The following is a 22,200-nucleotide window of genomic DNA, read 5'->3' as shown; positions in this document are numbered from 1 at the left end:
CAAAGCAAACAAACCTGAAGTCTATTACATCTGTATTAATGGGGTTTAAAACTACCTGCACCAACACAGTAGAGTTAGCTGATAGCCTAAGATTCATTTTCTGTAGCCTTAGTCCATCACTCCAAGTAATTTGCCTGCAACAGACACTCTTCAGGCTTGACTCAGTCAAGCATCACTCAGCATGGTTTGTCCTCCCACAGCAAGTACAGGGTGATTTCCTTTTCCCTTGCAGCTGAAATCACTGTTGAAATCACTCTACAGCTGCTGCCAACACTTTTCCCATTGCAAGAAAAATAAAGAAGATAACCCCACACCTCCTGAACCTGCTTGGTGAGGTTGCTTCTCATTGCTTAGCACATTTTATTCCAGCACTTCCCATTTGTTATTTGATTCCAAACTGAAAAACTAGAGCAGGACAGCAATTTCAAAAACAGCAAAATAAGAATGGCACCAAGCTAAGGCCTGGCATCATGTGCTTCACCAAGCTGTTGTTTAAAAAGCTTGTTTCACTACTGGGTACCAGTCTCCCCACCTTCAATGTGTTTACCAGGGGCCAGCACCAGCCTTTGCTGCTCCGCCGAGTTGCCGCCCGCAGCCCCTGCAGCCCAGCAGCAGCTCCTGCTCAGACGAACACAGCAGGTGCTCAAGCAGCAGCGGTGGTGGTGTTGGACTAGCCAGGTGTAGGCAATTACTTTAACAGTGATGAACTGTCAGAAGCCTGGAAAAGAGAGAACAACCTTACTACTCCAGCATGGGAGAAAACATGGGTGTTGTGGTGACTGTCCCTGCAGGCTCCCAGAGGAGGAGCCCTGCCCGCTGGGAACCTTGGGGAGCTCCAGCGCCTTCCTTCCCCTCCTCCCCTGCCTGCCTGCCTCACCCCTCTCCCTCAAGCTCTCTGCCCGGCGGTTGTTGCTGTCCTCCCAGGCCGCTCTTTGCCTGTGCAAGATGAGTGACAGCTGCCGGGGACAGGCAGAAGGTGATTTACCAATTTTTCCTGAAGCTAAGTTGTCAGTGATTTTCTTTCGCCCTCGCATTTCCTCTGCCATTGTGAAGGAAGGAGAGGCTGAGGGTGAAGGTAGGAAGACCTCCAGTGTTTTTCTGCTTTTTGCTTTACGCATTGCTAAAACGTTCTCTGCCCCCCGCCTCCTGCTATGAATTGGAGGATAGGAGCCTTTCCTCCACTACATTTTATGTATTTTTGTATACATTTTTGTATATACATGTACACTGCTGACGCTGGGCTGACCTCCTCCTTCCTAAACCCCCTCCCTGGTGCGTGTGCCAGGACTGGGCACTGTACGGGCAGCCCCTGGGCACGGCCGGGGCGGGCGGCTGGCGGCAGGGGCCCGGCGGTGCTCGCGGCAGCCCCGCTGGGGAGCCCGCCCCTGCTCCTTGCTGGGGTCGCTTGTGCCATGGGTGGCCTCTGGAAGTGGCCTCTGGGCTCTCAGATGCGGCGTGTGCTCGCTGCTCCTGCTTGCTTCAAATTAACTGTAGGAGGTAAGAAATTCTGAAAGCTGGGCCTACTGTTATTGTGTTTGATTGGGGTATTTATTTGTAATCTGGTAATTTCTTAAAAGCAGCTCAGGGGATGAGGTGAGGGAGAGTTTGAAGAGGTACTGAATGGCTTGCAAAAGCACATTATTTATTTTCTAAAACTGTGCTCCCCAGTGCAGCTGCATTCTGATCCAAAATCAGCCCATTATCCAGTCTATTGGCTCCCGTTAAGGTAATAACTGCTGCACAGAAATAGGCTGGCCAGTCTCAAAAAGACTCATTTACCACCAGGACTCGGAGGAGGAATACAGGAATTTCACTGGGATGATAATGTATTTTTTATGAAGAGTAATAATTACTGGCATCAGGCTGTCCCTGAAGAAAAACAGTGTTTATTTTTCATGAGCAGGGCTTTCTGATTGGAGCAGCGATGCTTTCCCCTAAAAATGAACTTCTGCTGCCAACAAAAGGCAGCGTGCCCTCGTTTTTAATCTGCTGCTCCCAGCTTGGTTCCAGTGGGGGGGCTTTGCGCTCATGGCTGTCCCCCCGTGCTCTGAGCAGTGAGTGCACTCCTCAGCCCCGGCTGTGCAGCCAGGGGGCATGGGCTGGGGGGGCTCAGGCCGGGGGGGGCTCCCCTTCAGACCAGGCTCGGCCCCAGGCCTGCCTGGGGCTTCCCCTGCGCCATGAAGCGCCAGCACTGTGGCTGCGCTCCCGGCTCGGGCAGCACAAAACATTTGGAGAAGCTGCACCACAAACACATGAGTCATGAAGCTTTTTGGCTGCCTTTGGAAAGCTGCGTCTGGAGAGTCCCTGTGAGCCAGCCCAGGGGGTTGCGAGGTGAGTTTACCTGGAGCAGAAGAAAAATGATTTTCTGTCTCCTGGCAAGCACAGTCAATAATCCAATAATATGCTATAAAATGTGTGTTTTCATTCACATGTAATTGCCCTTATGTCCTGCGGAGAAGTAATGAGAACCACACACACAGGGGGAAAACTGTGTAAAATATAAAATGGAAAAATCAGAGAATGAACAATAAAAATATCATCTGTCGGGAAGGAGAGAAAGGAAAGAAACTTGGCCCTGGAAATTCAGTTCTCTCTAATGGATTTAAGCCTTCATTTTTAGCAACCAAAATTTAACTAACTGTTCTCTAACCTCCCCTGTAGAGGAGACAGGAACGCAGAGAAAATGGTGCAGGGCGCATTTGAGAGGTTCAGTGCCACAATTACTCTGTCAAGGAGAGCACGGACATGCACAGCTGTGAAAGATGAGCCCAGCAGGAGAAGTGGTTTATTACTGTGCTAAGTGAGACCAATTCCTACCAGGATGAGTAATTCACATGCAAGACGTATCGGCAGACAAGAAGAGATGACAAACATCACCAAGGCCCTGTCCTTCCTGAAATTAAAAAGCACAAGCTGAAATTTAATTACTGGCTTTCTGCTTGACTTTTCCCTGTGTGAAAGCACTTCCCCCCTGCCGTTGCACCCTCACGGTTGGAGAGCGCACAAGCAGCGGGGCTGGCTGCTACCTCCCACCTGTGCCCCCCAGTGCCAAGCAGTGGCTCACTGCTAACGCAGCGATGCCTCATGGGGACACGGGGCTGGCACAGGGACTGGTGGTGGTGCTGGCACAGAGGCAGCTGGCGGTGTGTGCCCACCTTCAGGGCTACAGCCAGCCCGGCGCGGAGGACTGAGGGAAACTTCTGCTGGAAGGTGAGCATCTGAGCTCAGGTGTGGTTGGGTGTCCAGCTGCCACACTTAATTCTACCAAATTATCCATGCTGCCTAAGTTGATGCTAATGACTTGGCTGAAGATGCCTTCAATAGGCGTAAAAATCTGATGGACCACCTTTCACCATCTGAATGTCGGCTGAGCAGGACGGTGCTGCTGAGGTTAGAGCCTAGAACCGGCACCCACGCAGCGACGGAGGGCACTGGACAAGGAGGAATCAGACATGCCAATGGCCAAGCCTTGAGGTCTTGAGAAATACTCTCTGATCATTTATGAAAGATTCTAGTGACTGTCATATAATTGTGTGTAATCAGGCATCATTGTGTGCTAATGAACAGCTGTGCCATGTTAAACCCCTGCGGAGCCACTGTTCTGCTTACCATGGGTGGTTTTGCTGCTTCTTGTTTGTGCACGCTCAAACAGCTTTGGGAGGCCCCAGGTTGCTCCTTGTCCACTTCTACCACATTTTATAAGCTCCAGCAAGCTAACTGCATGTTGCTCTTCTGCCTGTTACTACTCTTCTGCCTGGTCTTACGGTCCCTTTTCCTGCCCTCTCCTCCATTTGAGCACGGGTTTTTGGTCTGTATTTTCATGTAACGTTGTTTTTAATCCAGATCCTCTCAGACCAAAAATAGACAAGCAAACACAGGGTTTGAGGGGCAAAAATTTATTATAAAAGTACTCGCTGGGTGCATCCAGACTCTGTACACAAGAGAAAACCTTAGAAAGCTCATCTGCTATTACCATTCATAGCTTGGGCAGTCATTGTTCATACAGTAACTACAGGGCTCACTGCTGGTTGTGGCTGTAGGCTGCCAAGCAGGATTCCAGCACAAGTGTTTTGCTGATGGTAACACCTCCTTCAGCCTGACCTGACCTCTCCCATCAGCTCTCCTGTGCCACCCGGCACTCGCCGGGCAGAAGGATGTGCCCTCAGATGCGAGTTCCCTGTGAGAAAGATGCAAAGACCCCCTTGACTGGCCAGGCCACCTCAGTAGTTCCTAGGTAAAGCACATTCAGGGTTCCCAGGCCTACACAAGGACGTTGAGAGCCCCTGATCTCCATGCCTGCAGTTACTTCATCGGGGGACGAACGTGCTGTGTTTCAACACCCCACATCTTTCAGCCAGGCTCTTTAAAGCAAACCCCCTTGGTAAGGAATATTCAGCTTGGCAGGATCACTAGCTGTGCACTGGGGCTGCTGTCAAACACAGGATGCACTTTTGCATTCCTGCTTGAGACCAGCTCAGGAGACTGCCCAGTGCACGTGCTTTGCGTGGGCCAAAGGGCATTTACTGGCATCCTCCTCTGGAACTGGAGGCTTGTCAAGCAGTTGGCCCATGTGCTTTGAATGCCTTCGCAGCAGCTTTGTGTCCCAGCTGGAGATGCTCCTCCCAGAGGCAGCTGAGGTGGGGACCACGCGTACCCCAGCATCTTGATATGCTGCCAGATTCTGCAAGTCATGGCTGATGGGGCACCAGAACGGCAAAGGTAGGACTGTCTTATTCTGAACACCTAGGGGCTGGTTTTCAACCCCACACTTCTCCTTACATGGAATATTTTCCTCTTGCCAGCTCTCATCCTCAGATGTCGGCTATTATCACAGTGCTGAGAACAAGAATCCCAAGTACTTAGAGGAGAATGTGGCTTCGCATCACTCCTTAAACATTGGCCAAAAATGAGAGAGCAGACAGTGCAAATGCCCCAAGGCAAGCACAGCGGGGTGTAAACCTCTTGTTCAGAGGGAACTCCTGGTCTGGGTGTAAGCCTCTCCTCTGCATGGGAGTGGTCACCCCAGGTTATTCTCCCTAAGAGCAAAGAAAAAGGCCCAAACCACCCCCACCTCACCTACTGCTGCATGGTGTCCGCAGCCCCCAAACCCAAGAGTCACTGGAAGATAAGGCAAGGTGTATTCTGATTTTCCATCCCATCATGCAAGAGTCTGTGAACCCAAAGTCTTGCTCTCCCACTGAGCTGGCCCCAGCTTTCTCCTCCAGACCAGCCTTTCTGCTGCAAGCTGCTGGACGTGGGCTGGGCAGCAGAGGTGTTGGGATCACTTTTCCTGCGGGCCTTCAGGAAGGCTGCTTGCAGTCAGTACAGCCACTAATGCATTTCACTGTGTACTTGGAGAATATTATTTCAAGCATGTGTGAAAACAGGCAGCATACACCCAAGATGCTCCAAGCAAAAGGCTTCTTTGGAAGCCACACATGCTGAATGCCTTTACTGATTCTGTACTTTTGCATTCAGTGATGAGTGTTTTCCTGTGCCTTGATTTCAGAGGCTTCTTTATTGACACTAATTGTATTGCTTCAGTGGTACAGGCTCACTGGACAACACAGATGGGTATTCCTTATAACTCAAACAAGCTACACTAGTACAAGAACCTACAAAGCATGAGAGGGTTTGAGCAAGTATAATAACTTTAATTAGAACAGAAAGTCATATCCTACACTCTAATAATTATTTTAAAGAACAGAGTTCAGGGGCATGAACAGACTTAGTAAGGACTGTAATTACAAGCTGACAGAACAACTGCTCCTTGTTGAAGCTGCAGGAACAGGGGGCTCCTTGGGCAGCATTTATGGGGTCTCTGCCTCTTCCCCCTCCCCAGGAGCTGGGCCCACAGACAAACCCCACCCAGGATTTGGACCTTCTGAGGGAAACCAGGCCTGCAAAACAAGTAACAGCTGCCGTGTGACACCAAACACGAAAAGGATATGAGCACACAACTCCGCTTCTGCCCCCAGCCTGTGTTTCAGCAGTGTGGGCACTGGGTCAGGCTCCTCCACATCCAACAGAGTGGGACCCATGGGCAGGAAGGACAGAATTAAAACTCATGGCACATCATCACCTCCAACTCTGGAATTTATTTAACTACAAGCACACAGCATTCAACAGCACTATGTCTGGGTGGAATGTGGGGAACTCAGACACCTCTTGTTTAACAAAACTTAGGAGTTTCAGTCACTGTTTTATTTGAATACAAACTTCACGCCAAAAAAACAATGGAAACAAACTTCAGAATTACAATGCTAATGACAAAGGATTTACAAAAATATAAATAACCTATTCATAACCTTAAAGAAAACAGAACATCCACCATAAAAATTATCATGTATTCCCAGCGGTAAACTATGACTACAGAAAAATTATTTTTTTAGTTTTAGAAAAGCACCAGAATTCGCATTAAGTAATCTAAAACACACAGGGCATCTCCCCCTAGCACTTGCAGACTTTTCAGAGTGTGCCCATATTGTAAAAAGTTTTCTTCAGTATTGCCCACTTGTGTGAGAGTGTAGTGAATTCTTATAAGCACCCTGTTCAAGAATAGCACCCAAGGATGTACTAATTGCTTCTTTATTTTAATAAGATTTAAATACATGCCTATTTTTAAGTGTACGCCTAGGAGCTTTCAGAACAGGGCTGGACTGAAACCCACCACAAATTCTTCTGTAAATCAGACTTCCAGACAGGACTGGTGTCAAAACAATTGCTTGTAAAAAAATAATAAGAAAAAAATCTCACCACCCAAGAGTATTTCCATTGTTCAGTCACAGCTAAAGTTTGCATAGATACTGGATTATTTTATTTCTTTCAGCTCTTTTTGAACCATGCCAGCTTGGCTTTGGTAGCTTCCTGAAGCTGAAATGCGCTATGAGAATTTCCTTCCCTTACATTCCATTTATTGTGCTGAAAATACCATTAAGAAAAAGCAGAAAAGTCAAGTACCAAGTCTATTGGTTCCCAGCTAAAGAAACTCAAGCTTGCCCAGCTGCCCAGTGATGGCCACCGCTTGCCAGTGTCCAAATTGCAGCACCAGAGCCTGTCTTTCAGACTCTTGTGGTCCCCCTTCTTCCGAGGACTTCAGCTAGACTTGTGAAAGATCAGCCCAAAGTGCCTTGAGCTGGCTAAATTAAAGGCCATGTAAACACAGCTGATTCTCAGACTGCTGACAGCACAGCTGGATGGCAGCTGCTGGCCACGGACATCAGCACAGGTGGGAGCAGCCCTGGGACATGAGCTGCGGTGCCCACTGCCATTAAAAAGCCCACTCCACAATACTACAGTGTGGGACTGAGCACCCATGAAGCACCATCCACAGAAGCTCACACTGAGACTGTGTAAAAGGCTCCGAGCAGGCTTGAGACTTCTCAAGAGCAGTTAAAACAGTTAAAACACAGCTACCCACAGACCTGCCGCAAGGCGGCCACCCCAGCGCTCCCACTGCGCCAGGCAGGGCTGGCGGAGCAGCCCCACGTGCCGCCTCCTCAGCACCACGGCGAGGTAGGTTTTGAATGTGAACAACATTGCTCAAATGCCTAAAATATAAGTTTCCCTTAAAAACTGTTAGGGGAATGGGGTTGATTCCTTAAAAGAACAACAACAAAAAAAACCAACAACAAATGCAGACCCCACCTACACCTACAGGAACACCCAGCAAGAGCAGAAAGGGACAGAGACCACTGGCCCCCAACGAGGCTCTGCAGCACACAAGTGATGACATCCTTTTTATTCACTCCATTTCTAGTTTACCAGGCTGTTGCTAGCCACTGTTTGCTCCCAATCCCACGGCGTTGCACTGGACAGGAGGAGCCCGCTCCGCCATCCTGCACCCCACTGGATGGGCAGGGACACACACACAGGGACACGCAGGACAATCCACCTACACCTGCTTCAAGTTCAAAGCCATACCTGATTAGTTAAGCTGCATGGATGTTTTTACTTGTACATCTGTAGGTGAATTAATCTTCATTCCCGTTGGAAGTGTGTCCATAAAGAGATTAAAAATGAGATTTTGTTACATGATTAATCCGAACACACTCTCCCTGCCACAGATAAACCTCAGATGGAAAAACCTTATCCCCAGGCTGCATTTACACTAGAAATACTTTTTTCTGACTGCTCCATAACAGACCAAGTACATCACCCCTGCCAAAAACGGGTACAAGGTCTAACATTTCTGGTTCTCACAAAGCAAAGAGCAATAAAACGATCATGACTCCGAAAGAAATAAACAGCGGAGGAGATAAAGTGTCACATCCAGTTGAAGCTGTCCATGCCTCCTGTTATCTGACCACATTCTGAGTGTGTTCAAGTCTTAACTGCATTTAGCAGGAGAAAAGGGGGGAAAAAAAACAGAGCAGCTATTAATACTGCTGTTTGGGCAGATCTGAGCAAAGGGCTGTGTTCCCAGAAGGTCGGTTGCTTTTTCCAAGTACTGTGGTCAGATAAAAGGCAAAGCCTGGGGATGCCCTGGCGGTGGCGGGCAGGGTAACAGTGCCGCTTGCTGGCAGCCACCATGCCGCCAGGGTCGAGGACAGCGCGGCCAGCCCCGGTGCAGGAGGAAGAAGTGCTCAGAGCCAGCCGTCAGCTGCAGCCTTTAGTAGGGACACACACACGGCGAGCACCGTGGCTCAAACCTCCTGCGGGTCCTGGGGCGCAGGCACTCAGGGCACTGAGCCCTGCGGGAGCCACGCCGCGTACAGGGGCTGGGAGTGGAGGCTGCAAGGGGACAGCAGCACCAGGGAAGGATGGAAATGGCATGAGGTGTCCAACAGACCCCAAGGACAGGGCAGAAAAAGCTGGGCAGTGAAACTAACTCAGCAGGCACAAAACGGCGTAGAAAGAGGGGAAGAAACAAGACAGACTTGTTCTCCCTGACACATGGCAGCAGAGGCAAAAACCTGCCCCTGCTGACCTAAAGGCATTTTTGACTCTGATCTTCAGGGGGATCAGGCACTGTCCTGGTTGAGTAAGCACTGTGGGTCCATTCCAATGCTCATCTGAGCTCCTCAGAGGAGGGTGTAAAAGGCTTTGGTAGTCCTGGTGCAACAGGCAGGGACAAAGCTGGGGGCTGACACCTCCTGCCTTCCTTGGCAAGCAACCAGCTCGCACCAGGCCTCCTGCCCCGGCTGCAGAGGCAGCGAACACCCGCTGGAGCCAGGCACCGGGCAAGGACCGCTCAGCTGCTCCGCGCCATGACCTCAGTGGGACAGGCATCCCCGTCCCGGGCGCGGGAGGCGGCGGCGCAGCAGGGCCAGGCGCGTGCCGGGCGGCCGGGGCAGCTTCCCCAGCTGACGGCGGCCCCACATTCCCATCCGCCCCCGCAGGGCCGCTCCCTGCGCCTCGCCTGCTGCGCAAGGATTCGCCCCCGACAAAAATCCTGGAGCGGGAAGCTTGCAGAGACACTGCTGCCGGCAGGCAGGGCACAGCTTCCCACTGCAGGTCTTCTCCAGCCTCATGAGCCACTCCACCACAGACCCGCAAGCCCCACTTGTCAGACCGCCCGGTCAAACCCCCTGTGACACGGGGAGACCCTGAAGCTGGTGGCAGACGGATGAGAACAACAGCACGGCAGCCACCAGACCTGCAAGCTGCCCTGAAGCTCCACAACAAAAACTGAGGGGAGCCTCACACGGGCGAAACTGCTGCAAGCTCTGACAAATCCTCCAGGAACAAACTAAATGCAGAAGGGTGTTCCCTGCATAAGAGCTACTCCCAAAAATGAGAAAATTAGCTTGTTTTTAGGCAGAAAAAAAAAAAAGAATATTCTAAAGCAAGCCTGCTCTGCCACAGGAACTTCAACACTCACTGCAGCACAGTCGCAGTCTTCAGTCTGTAGATGACCCCTGTATGCCTGGCACTGGCACGGCACCAGCTGTTCCGTGCAGAAGGCAAAGGAGGGTCCCTGCCTCTGGCACTCTGTGCTGCACCCCACATCAGCCTGCAATGCCTGACCCACACCGAGGAGGCTGTCGGTGGATGTACCAACACAGCTGAGTAGAGGCAGTCACCAGCAGACCAGGGAGCAAAAACTGCCCTGGGCAGGGAGCAGCACAGCACCGCACCTAACACAACTGTACATCAAAGTACCCTGGTGATCAACTTGGAACTTCTTTAAGAAAACTATATAATTTCAAGTAAAAGAAATGAATCTAAACATGCCACATGCTGCACTGGCACAGAGACTGACTGCTCAGCTCTCCCTGCCACAGCAGCAATGGTCACACAGGTCCTCCTTCAGGAGGAGTGCCTCCAGTACACACGGAGGAGCAAACAAAATTTCAACTCGAAGTAGCAACAGGAACCCAGAAAAAAAAACCACAGTATTGGCCAAAGGAAAACGTTCTGAAAAGCTGGAATGGGAGAGAAGTGATTATTGGCCCTGTAAGAGAGTGGCACACAACCAAGCCCAAGCCCCTGCATAGCGTGTGGCCAGGGACCTCACAGAATTCATCCCGATGCCAGCAACTCGCAAAGGACAGGGCTTATTACACACTGATGGGCAGCACAGCAATTGTGACACCGCTCTGCTGCTGGACATGGGTGTAAGTACAGATGAAGAAAAATGAACTCTGAGGTGCTGAGCACAACCTGCCCCAAAGGGGCAGGAGTGACAGCTGTGAGGATACACAGTACTACTGTCACCTCCCCAGCTCCTCCACTCTTCTCCAAGGAGGGAGACTCCTCATGTGCTTCTATTCCACAATGCAAAGACCCTCTCCACATACTCCCCACATGCACGTTAGAGAGATTGCGTGACCACAGGGCTACCAGATCCTCTCCTGTACCAGTACAACACAATGCTTGAAGTTTCCTCCGTCCCTTCCGTCTTATCCTAGCACTGGTGGCCCTGAATCTGGCTGAGAGCAAAGTGGTCACACAGCAGGAGCAAGGCATCAAACCGCTGCAGTCGCTGCAGAGCCTGGGCCAGATGAGGGACTGTGACCGAGTCTCCTGAGTAGGTGAGGTGAGCAACGAGCTGCTCAAATCCAGATATCCGTCCCAGCAACTGGGGTGTGACCCCCAGCTCCAGTGCCACGTGGCTGAAGTTCTTCACACCGTTCAAGGACGGGTCTAACAAGAAGGCAAGTGACTGCACCAAGGAATGGGGCAGCTCTGCAACAGGGAGACCTGGGGGCAGCAATACAGTAAAGTGGGGTTAGAAACCATGTCCAGCTTGGGTGAGAATAAGCAGTAGCTAGATTCAAATCCCCATCCCTGCCAAGCTGGTGAAACATCTACTTGTCATGGCACGGATCTCCTCCAATATTGCTTTCAGAGCTCAGCAACACAGAACTGGATCAGTCCTGGGACAGCTGCCAACAGGCGGTAACTAGGGGTCCATTCACCACACACCCTCAAGCCACTTAGAACAGTACTGCAGGAAATCTAACCTGGAAATTAGCACCAAAGGCAGTGAAAGTTCCCACATCCCTGCAATGAGTGGCACCTCCGCACAGCCAAGGTAGGCTTTTGAAGGAGCTCCTTTTCAAAATCTGCATCTTTGCCACCCCAATACATGGTGAGCAAAAATGAAGCTGGGAAGACACTTACCCTTCATTGTGTTATTGATCTGAGTCACAAGGCTCTGGGCATCATTCACCTGGCAAGATAAAGGCACTGAGGTTGGGGACAGTCTGACAGCAACAATGCCTGTCAGTCCTCCCAGGGCCACCACAGAGGTTCAAAGCAATGGCACTTGTCATTTCAGCATTACTACCCCAGGAGCTAACAACCGCCTAGGGCCTCCCAGCAAACTACTTCCATGAACAGAGACCTGGAGCTAAGTTAATATATATATTACCAGGCATTTTCTGAACCTCAATTATGTTAATGACTAGGTTCATTACAAGCAAACCTGGGTGGGAGTAGGAATCACTGCCTCCTGGTGCCAGGTCAGCTTTCTAGATGAGCAGGAGTCTGAGAAACACCCGCAGAGTACATCAGCTATGCGTAGCTAAAGGTGGGTTTATACACTGAATAAACGGACTCCAGTCTTCTTAGCATTTGAAACCATCCCAGCAGGTCCTGTCTCAGTGGCTGATGGCCCTCTGTGGGCTGGTGACCTTACGCCACCTGCAGTGATGGCCAAATCCACTTCAAAAAGACACCTCCAGGAAGAACGCTAATCCTTTCCTCTGGGAGATACACTGGACTTGTGCTGGCTACCAGCTGCTCCAGGGCTCTGACATGAACCATGGAAAATGATGCTCACCTACTCCCACCAAACACGCCATGAAACATCTGGCAAATCATTTTTGGTAGTTACCAGGTCACCCTGGACATTAATGACCCTAAATCTTAGGAACCCATGTCCCTAACCCACTAGCCTTCTGTGCCCAAGGCCCAGGACATGCGATGGTGTGTCAGAGAGGCAATGAGAAAGAACTTACTGGCCGCTCCCCGCTCTCAGCAGTGGGGTTTTGGAAGGTGGGGGACAGGCCCCTCGCTGGGTCCACCACAAGGCTGCTCCCAGCCTCCAGCGCCGCACTGCCCCCCTCCCTGGGGACTCCTCGCATTGCCTGGCTCCCCACCTCCTCCGACCTCTCGCTGCCCACAAACTCCAGCTGGGAGGAGAACTTCTGCAGGTCGAGCTCGGTGCACTCCACTGGGGCATGGGGCCACTTGTGCTGCATCTCAGAGGCGCAGGAGGAGAGGGGGGCCAGCGCCTCCGCCACTCCCCGCTGGCCCGGCCTGAGGTCGGAGGGGGCCAGGGCGGTGGCCAGGCGGTCGCTGCAGCCCGAGCTCCTGACCAGGGGCTGGCTCTCCAGGACGCTCCTCACCAGCTGGCCTTTGGAGGCAGGGCTGACTGCCACAGCCGACGGCAACTCCAGCTCCGGCTGCGTGGGCGGCAGCTGGAGGCTGATGGCTTCTCCCTCTGAAATGAACTGAACCGCTTCCACTGGACCTGGAATAAGAAAGGGCCACAACCCAGTGCAATGCAGGCCTTGCCCCATCCCACCTCCCACAGCCTTCTGCCCTTGACCCAACACCACGACTCCACAACCCCTCTGCAAAGCTTTGAGTCCCATCTGTGCCACCCCCACCACAGCGACAGCTAGGACACGGCTGGATGGAGACTTGAGAGCCACCAGAGCTGAGTGCAAGTGTTTCTGGTACAAAATCCGCAAGCAGTTGTTAACAGAAGACCCCAAATTTCATTTTGGTGGAACCTGGACACTCTCCATCTTCCCTCCTCAGAAAGTCTCAGATTATCTTCAGACTGTGTGAACTGGAGCCCAGCATTGTCCTCCCTTCCCCCCCAAGAGGAAAGCGAGAGGAACGGGTACCTTCCGCCTGCCTGTAGCAGGGGCTCAGGTTCTTCACGCCCAGGCAGCAGGGACCAGACATCTGCTCTTCACACAGAAACCTGCCAGGTGCAGCCGACGTGGGGAACATTGCTCGCTGACCTGAGAAATTCTGAGTCCTCAGGAAGACTTGGAGGATAGAGAAGAACCAGTCTGAGCAAAGGCTTGGCTTGGGTCCCTAGCATGGCCTCAGCTGCATGGTATGTCTGCTGGCGAGGAGCTGGAAGACAGCAGCTCCTCGGCCCACCGTCTGGTGGACGCCAACCTGAATGCACCCCAGCCCGGGCCATCAAACATACTCCTTCCTACCTCTGCACTTCCAGCCCCACTGGTCCTGCACTGCAAAAAGCCACTTAACATCTGCCTGCCCTTGAGAAACCCCAGCAAGAGAGAATGCCAACTTTGACAGCAAAATGACATTCTCCTCCTACTAATTCTGGTACTAAGGAGGAGGGAGGCTCCTCTGTGTCTTCGTGCAGATACAAAAGCAGGACGAGCCATCTATTCTCTATGAATAGAGGAACGTTTGACTTTCAATGCTCAGGACAGTGCTCTACCAGCAACAAAGGGGCCAGAAACGTGTAAACAGCAAAGGGAGAACAGAGAAATGCTGCACGCACTGACTCACCTCGCTGGCACTGGCTCTTCCAGAACCGCTTGCAGTAGATGATGGAGAGGGCCAGAAGCACCAGCACAATGATGACTAGGGCACTGCTGGTCAGTGCGAGCAGGGCTGTGTCCTGTGGAGGTACCGTGGGGACTGCTACTTTCACCAGGTTTGTTCTGGATCGACCTGCACACACACCAGACACAAAGTATTGGAACCTGACCCAAAGGCTTTGGGCCACCCCTTCCCTGCCCCTTCCCTCTTCACATATAACAAACAAGCTTCTTCCAGCAGGCCCACATGGGACAGGGGTTCAGTGTTGTGGAGAGAACAAGCAGCAATGGCTCAAGGATGGTGCAAATGCACATCCGAGCACATGCCTTCGACATGGTCACGACGACTTCACGCGCACACCATGAAGCTGCCCTGCCCCGTCCCCCTGCTCCCTGCACCCAAGGGCCACGCCACCCACAGGAGGTGGGCTGTGGGGCACCTACACTGGGGCTCAGAGGAGGGCGTCTGCTTGGTGCACGGGATACACTCCCAGCCCAGCTGCCCGCTGATCCGTGCCTTGCGGTAAAACCTGCAAGAGAGCAGAGAGGGTTCTCAGCAGCGCGGGGCCAGGAGCCGGCCCGTGCCCACCCCACCACGAGAAGACGCGCCCGCCTCCCTCAGCCGGCAGCAGCACAGAGGCAGCTGAGCCTCCTTCGTGCCACAGCACGCCGAGAAGGCACGAGGCACCACGTCTCTCCCAGATGCCAGCTCACGCAGTGCTCAGAGCTACTTTTTCACTTCGGTAGCTGCTTTTGCCAAGGAGTGACATCACCCAGAAGCAGCCTCCCGCCTCCCTCCTCCCCCTTCCCCGGGTCTTGCTAAAGGAGGGCGATGGTGATTAATAGCTCCACAAAACCACAGAAAAACTCCAGCTAGCAACTTGGTCTGGGAAGAGATTCAAAAACCAGAGCTCTGACATTCCTCTGTCACAAACCACATTGCTTGCTAAGAAATGGTCTGCAGCTCTCAGGCGTTTCATGGGCTGTATGTAGCAGTCTTCACTTCAGGAACTCCTTAAAAAATTAGCTAAAATCAACAGTTAAAGAAACCACAGCTTCCTCCACATGACTGTGCTTGGAAAGAGGCACCCATCACTCGAGGTATGGTCTCTACCCTCCTCTTCAGGGACTGCTAATTGTAGCGGTCTACAGACACTCCTCCTTTGGGGCTTGGCCACCCTGGTGTCCACAGGAAGAGCTCAGGCCTGAAGTCCTCCACTGCTCATTCGTGGGAGCTTTCAGGTTCCCTTCTGATGGCTCTGATTTGTGTTTCCTCAAAGAGGCAGCTCTGGACCACCAGGGCTCGTCCTAAGTACCGTGTGAGAAGCGGCCTCAGATGAAGCTCCCTCTAGCCAACCCCTCCCCGCGTGCTCCCAGGGGTAACCACCACTGCTGGCCTGGAGCAAGGATCCGGCCCTACTCACCCCGGCAGGCACTCCCCACAGACCGCGTTGGTCGTTGCTGTGCAGTTGGACTTCTGGATGCGGTTGATGAGAGCGCAAGACAGGCAGGGCTTGCAGCTGTGATGGCCCCAGCTATCCTTAAACTTCCTGGGTGGGCAAGGAACGCACTGTGCATCCCCTCCTGTACCATCACCACATTCCTGCAAGACACGAGGTTGGGCAGCAGTGAGAAGCCACTTCAGAACCTGAGGTTATGCTGAAAGAAATGGCGTCTCTATTTGGAGGCAAGCGGTGAAAAGGTCCTCCAAACACAGCCGAAAGCAGAGAACCTTAGACCTGACCTCATGAGGAAGCCGTATTTTGCCCAGCAGCAGCCCTCAGGCTGCCTCAGCCGCTGGAGCACGTTTTAGACAGGAGACCCCTGCAGGGCTGTGCTCCAGGAGGGAGCGCTGGAGATGGGGACTGAGCATGACTGCCATGGCCAAGGCTGGGCCAGACCCAGGCGTTGCAGGAGCATCCTGCTCCTGCTCACCCAGCCTGCAGCTTGGCCTGCATGGAGAGTTCAGGAAGGAAAAAAGCTTTCTCAGAAAGGCTACAGTGCTGCAGCTTTACCTAGGGCTACTGACTGGGAGGAAATTCAGATTTCCTTTGGCAAAAAGAGAACCACCTGAGCAGAAACCTGGAATTCCTCCCCACTTTTTACTTCTGTCTTCTTACCCTCCTATGCAAGGTGAGTGAAACCGCTTATCTTCCCTTCCCAATGAGGATCAGCTCTTTCTAATGTATGGGATCATCCTTCTTAATGACAATTAGCAGAGGATTCATCCAGCAACGTAAATGCCTTGGTGCTAGATGATTCCTAGTCCTTCCAGAGCAATTTACCTTGGAAAGCTCCTGCCCAGGCATGCAATTTCTACATGGGGTGCATTTTCTGTGCTCATACGGGTCCTCACTCTCTTTGCAGTCCATCGAGGCTGGGGAGGTGCCGGAACCTGAAGAAGGGAGGCAAAAAAAAAGCACAGAGGTCATAGCAAGTCCCAGTACTTAAGAGGAGCAACGTGCCCTTTTCTGGGCAAAAGTTTCCACGCTGGCCAGGAAGACAGCCTGCACTTCTTATGCACCAAGAATGTCACTTTGGCAGGAGCCAGACTGCCTGCTCTCACCCACGCGGCAGCCTGCACAGACAGCTCATGAAGAAGATGCTTTCTGAGAAAGGCTGCAGACAAAGTACCTGATTTTGCTGCCATACCGCAGCCCTCAAGGTAGAAGAAAAGAAATATTAAGCTAGACACAGTGACCACTTGAGCCACTGGTTCAGCAGGCAGGCAGTGGGTTTTGCTGGCTCCAGCTGTATTTTGGGGCACCCCAGACTGTCAGCCAGAGGGATGAGTCCCAGCTCAGGGATCTGGCAGCCACGCTCTGGCCAGTGCCACGACAGGCAGTCCCAGCCAGGCAGGACACGCGCCCCCACCCCACAGCCACAGCCCAGGGCTGTATGGGGTGCTCGAGCTCCTGCTGCACTGAGCTTTCAGCACGACACGGACTCACTCGCAGCTGTCTCAGAGGGCTGGCAAGACAAGCAGCCATCTCCCTGCAAAACACCATCCAGAGCCTTTCCAAGGGGAATGAATGGCTCAGCTGAAATTAACGGCAGAACTGCCCCTGGCCTCAGTGGAAACATGATTTCCACCTTCAGTGAGCATGGCTCAGGGGAGAACACAATACTGAAGATTCACCAAGCAACAAAACCCAAAGCTACAAAACCGAGCGACTTGTTTACAGTTTCAGGGTTGTCTGTGCTTTTCTGTATATTCTAGGTGGGTTCTTATCATGACAGAAATGGAATAAAATCCACCCCCACTGGACCACTCTTCTTTCCACTTCCCTCCAAACCTCCTGCAGCCAGGCAGTAGATAAACAGCATTCCTCCTGCCTCGACAGCAAGACCCGTTAACTTCTGAACACCCACCAGGAGCAGGAAACACTTGGAAATGCTCTTTTGAAGAGCACCACTCCGAGCAGTCTGAAACACCTGGGAAACTTGGCATTTGAGCCGGAGCTGTCCTGTTCAGGGCCCCAGGAGGCCGGCTCAGCCGGGAGGACAGCACCCTGCCAGACCCCCGCACAGACCAGGGGGACAAGAGGACTGCACGGCCACCAAGCTCTCCCCGCCGCCCCCTCCTGCGACAGCCCCTCGCATCCTACCTGCTCCACCAGCAGGCGCGGATACAAGCGTCCTGCAGCCTCGAGTCTCTGCAGGCTGTCTCTGGACTTTGTCTAATCCCCCACCACTCCCATGCAGACTGCCTTTAGGAAGCAGACGTTTGGCCAGGCTCCCCAGTCTCTGAACCATCAGGATTCATTTGAGATGAAGTCTGCCCCGGACAAGCTTAGAAGGTGAGTCACTGCTTACTGCAGCTCACGCACATGGCCAGCGGCTCACTTGCTACAAGGAAAGGCAGCGAAAGCCAGCGAGGATTGGACGTGAAGACATACGGCAATGAGAAGCTAAGGGAGCTAAATTTATCTTGCAAACATCTCGGGAGGGGCACGATCACAGCCTATAAATAGCGTAAAGGTTACTGACACTATAGAATAAATAAAGGAAATTTGTCACCATCTCAGAAGGTGGTGAAGAGGGACCTCTGTGCCACTGTCAAAGGACAAACATTCAAGTTCAGCATTAGGCTCCTGCTACGGGCTGAATGAAGGAGGAGAAATAAAAAGCCAGGAGACAGGCCGAGCACAGGCGATAGCCACCACGCCAGCAGGCTGGCAGGCTGCTGCTCCGAGCCCCAGGCCCCCAGGCCTTGGTAGGATCCCATCACACCGGGCTGCCCAGCCAGCGCTGCCGGTACGCCGGTACCTGGGGCTGAACTCAGAGAAAAGAAGGCAAGACTTCGGGCTGCCTGCCTATCAGCTCTCCAAAGCGTCCTCGTAATACAAGAAAGAAATACAGATGACAAAGAAAGTCTTGGTGAAACTGTAATGCAAACAACTTCTGCTGACATGACCTCTTTCTCTTGTGAATTTACAGACTTTTCTGCACGTCAGAAGGGTTTGCAGATACGAACACATCCCTTCCAGACTATCTCCCCAGGAGGGGCACAGCTTAAAGCAGTTTGCCAAATAGAGAAAGTTACACAGGCAAAAGGAATCTTATGCCAGTGCAAGTACGCGTACATTAGGACACCTGCCAGCATGACGGTATCGCTGAGGGATGGTGGGGGAAACATCACACCACAACCACGCCGCAAAACTGTGAAGCATAGACCAGGCCTGCTGTTTCTCAAGCCACAATTTAATGATAAGTGGAATGAAAGCTTTCTTGAATATCTGGCATGAAATTCAAAGTGATGGTACTTCTTAAAAAAACTTATTTTAACAATACCAGAACACCAAGACATTTAATTTGTAAATGAAGCACACATCAAAAACCACATAGCACTGCCCTGGAAAAGCAGCAATTTCTGATTGTCTAATAAACAACAAAAATGACTAGCCCTAATTAGCTGAAAGTAAAAAACAAAAACAAACAACAAAACCCTCCCACCTCTCTGAAAACTACAGAGGATCTAAAGGTGACTGCCAAAGAGGAATACAAACATGGTATGGTATCAATGTACTTGTCAGCTGGAAGGCAGCAAAACGTACTGCCATTGTTTCAAGACATGCGAAATCTTCTAACTTAAAAGTCATAACTTGTTAACGTACTTTTTTATCGTCTTAACGGGACAACTTGCCTGAGTTGGGCGAGCAGGGTGTGCTCCCTGCTGCGTTATTACTGAGACAGCAAAAACGTGAATTGCTGAATGAATTTCATCAGATCATCATCATCAGATAAAAAAGCATTTCCTCAAAGCTACAGTGCGAGTCCCAGATCATTTACCTCAGTGACAGTTCTGGAGCTCTGATTCTCTTTTTCCAGTGTAAACTAAGTTTTCAAAAAAAATTAAACTATATGGGAATCTGGACTATTTATAAACTCCCTTTTGTGTCCAGCTAACAGATTGTGGTAGGGAATAAAAAGGAGGAGGAAATAAACGAAAGGGTACACACAAAAAAAAAGTCAATTACAAACGATGTTGCTCCTGGTCCCTGCCATGTCACCACCGCAGCAGGTACAGAGGTTGGGCAGGGCAGGACCTGCAGCAGGTCAGCCCCACGAGCCCCTGCCCTGGGCCACCCCTACGTGGGCACACAAGCCCCCCCCGAGGAAGGGGTGGGGGTCTCTGCCTGCCCCCGCTGCTGGGAGAGCCCTGAGCCAAGACCCCTGCTTCAGGCGCCCTTGTGTCCGCGCACAGGGAACAGCTCCTGGGCACGGCTGCTCGAGCCAAGGGGCCGGCCAAGCAGATCCCTACGGGCGGCCTCATGAATGAAGTTACCGCCTAGCAGAGCCAGGAGGCACCAGCAGGAAGGACCTCAAAAGGAATGTCGGTATGTATTGAAAAACAAAACTAGAGAACAAATATCCCAAATAAAAACTGCAAATGAAAAGGAGGGAGGAAAAAAGAAAGGTTATTTGGAAAATATGACTGCATGTCTTGCATATGGCAATGTCTACCCCCAGCCTCTTGCTCAGTTATTCCTCCACTCGCGTTCATTAACCCGGAGTCCTTTTCACCAGGCAGCATTTCTGTGTGCCTTCCTACACTAACCAGCATGCGGGGAGTGACCTGCCACCCCTAGGGGATGCCTGGTGGACCAGAAGACTGCTCAGAGAAACAAAATAGGGGGAAAAAAGGACTTACTCTGGATCTTCCCATGCTCTTTTTGGAAATCAGCATGTTTTCCAACACGTTTGGAAGTTCCGATCACAAAATTGTCCACTAATTACTTGGCATGGAGTGGCTGGAAACTTATATTTGCTTTAGAGGAAAGCATCCTAACGGCAGACGAGAACGGGAGGTACTCTGGGAGAAGCTGCATCTCTCTTTACTGCCCTGCAGTAGTCCCAGGGCTGCAGCGTTCACTTTCTGCTCCTCGCGTTCCAAGTGCAAAGGGAGATATTTGAAACTCTACCAAAACCACCCACAATACAGGACACGGTGCATCACTCCTGTTTCCGCTGTTGTTCCCATTCAGTTTTAGAGTCCCACAGAACACCCCCCCGGCCACAGCCTCATCCCTGCCCACAGCGGCTGCTCACCAAAGGCCCCAAGGAAGGGCTGCCCACACCAGCAGGAGCTGCATGAGAAACTGCGGTGGGCAAATGGGGCCTGGGAAAGAATAGAGCATCCTAGAGGAGCAGACACCCTCAGTAGCAGGATACCTTCAATCACAGGGCCCCCATGTACATATGTTCATATAAACTGAATGAAATTCTGGTCATCCTTCTTGGGTGTCTGTGGCTCATGAGATATCTCAACTAAGACTTCCAAAACTCCTACCAATTTACATGAAACCTTTGATTTTTATCTGTTTTTTTTTTCTTTTTTCCTTTCTTTTTTTTTCCTCCCCACGTTTACTCATTCATAACCGTCACCGTCTTGCTTGCAATAACAACTCCGGTTACCTGCAGCGTCTATTTTTCCCTCCAATTCTTACTACAACTGTGAACACCCTCGCACAGGTACGGCGAGAGGGAGAAGGGGCGCGTAACCCGAGTACCAACCGCTGCGCACAACTCGCCAGCGGTACTCACGCACCCACGCGCGGCCGGCCCGACCCCGGCCCGAAGACGGGCCCCGCCGGCGCCCCCCGCCGCCCACCCTGGGGACGGCGGCAGGGCGCGGGGATATGCCCGGGCACGCCCCGCCGAGGGGCCCGACGGCTCGCCACCAGCTCGCCACCAGGTCGCCACCGGCCCGCCACCGGCTGCCCCCGTCCCACCGCCCCCGCACCGGCCCCCACGGCCGCGGCACCCCCGGCCCCGGCGCCACGGGCCCGGACACGGCGCCGGGGGCGGCCGCAACCGCGCGCTGCGCCGCTCCCGGCGCCGCCACCCGCCGGCGGCCCCCGCCCGACGGTGGCACCGGCACCAGCGAAACGCCGGGAGCCGCTGCCGCGGGCGGGCGAGCGGCTGCGTGGGCTCCGCCACTCACCTGCGTCCCGGCGCGCGTGGGGCAGGGCTCCGCGGGCAGGCTGCGGGGCTCCGCGGGCAGGACGCGCGGCGTGCCGCGGGCAGAGCGCCGCGGGCAGGACGCGCCGCGGGCAGGACGCGCGTGGCTCCCGGACAGGGCGCGCGTGGCTCCCGGGCAGGGCGCGCGGCGCCGCGTGGAGCGAGGCGCGCCGCGGGCAGCGCGCGGGATCCGCACCCGGGCGGCCCCGCCCCGCCGCCTCCCATTGGCCGCGCGGGCCGCCTGGGCGGGGCTATGCAAATCGCAGGTCCCGCGAATCCGGGCGGCCTCGCGTGCGGGGTCCCTGCCTCCCCCCCTCCGGCTCCGCACCCCGCGGCTCAGGCGACCTCTCTCCTGCGGGTGCTTTTGCTGAGTCTCAGAGCTGCCCCCAGCAGGGTGTAAGGAGACCTCAGGCTGGGACAGCCCGACGGGGTTGCGTGAGATCCCACGCAGCAGCCACCTTCCCCGCTGCGTCGTCCCCAGGCCCTCTGATTTCCCACAGCTCCGTCCTTCAGCCAGCTGGAAGATGGAATCTCCACAGGGAAAAAGCTCAGCTGGACTCGTTCTGCGGAGGGATGGGGCTGGCTTCCCTGCTCACACGGGCAGTTTGCCTCTCGCAGGTCCGTGTCTGTGCAGCCGGCCCGCACCGTGCGGCTGCTGCTGCTCCTGCATCGGTCAGGCAGCAGCGGAGTGCGAGCGGGTGCTCGGCTGCAGGGCTTACACACAGCCAGGGCGGGCAAGGACGTTACCATCAGC

The 22,200-nt window shown here is 53.1% G+C and overlaps 1 protein-coding gene across 4 annotated transcripts; it reads right to left on the bottom strand.

Annotated features, from left to right (window-relative positions):
* Window positions 1–6,078: 6,078 nt before the first annotated feature.
* Window positions 6,079–21,634, bottom strand: EDA2R (ectodysplasin A2 receptor). 4 transcript variants are annotated; one of them, XM_067004827.1, is made up of 9 exons: window positions 21,430–21,634; window positions 16,268–16,377; window positions 15,407–15,585; window positions 14,427–14,512; window positions 13,951–14,115; window positions 13,305–13,451; window positions 12,408–12,922; window positions 11,569–11,617; window positions 6,079–11,145 (listed from the first exon to the last, which is right to left on the bottom strand). In XM_067004827.1, exons 2-9 carry the CDS (start codon window positions 16,352–16,354, stop codon window positions 10,850–10,852), a joined length of 1,524 nt encoding a protein of 507 aa, XP_066860928.1. In that variant the 5' UTR covers window positions 16,355–16,377; window positions 21,430–21,634; the 3' UTR covers window positions 6,079–10,849. The 4 variants fall into 4 exon arrangements, with proteins under 4 accessions (XP_066860928.1, XP_066860926.1, XP_047933569.1 ...); XM_067004825.1 differs by lacking the exon at window positions 21,430–21,634 and adding an exon at window positions 20,137–20,447; XM_048077612.2 differs by lacking the exon at window positions 21,430–21,634 and adding an exon at window positions 17,591–18,826.
* Between the last annotated feature and the right edge of the window lie 566 nt (window positions 21,635–22,200).

Source organism: Anser cygnoides, chromosome 13 (assembly GCF_040182565.1).
Source record: "Anser cygnoides isolate HZ-2024a breed goose chromosome 13, Taihu_goose_T2T_genome, whole genome shotgun sequence".
Lineage (NCBI taxonomy): Eukaryota > Metazoa > Chordata > Aves > Anseriformes > Anatidae > Anser > Anser cygnoides.
Note: the sequence above shows the minus strand (reverse complement) of the source record. Positions and strands in the feature narration are given on the sequence as shown.

Coding starts and splice junctions, on each gene's coding strand:
- EDA2R (XM_048077612.2), bottom strand. CDS start 17,738: ATGGTTCAGAGACTGGGGAGCCTGGCCAAACGTCTGCTTCCTAAAGGC. Junction 16,378..17,590: donor CGCGCCTGCTGGTGGAGCAG/GTAGGATGCGAG, acceptor TCCCTTCTTCAG/GTTCCGGCACCTCCCCAGCC. Junction 11,618..12,407: donor CTGAGAGCGGGGAGCGGCCA/GTAAGTTCTTTC, acceptor TTATCTTGCCAG/GTGAATGATGCCCAGAGCCT.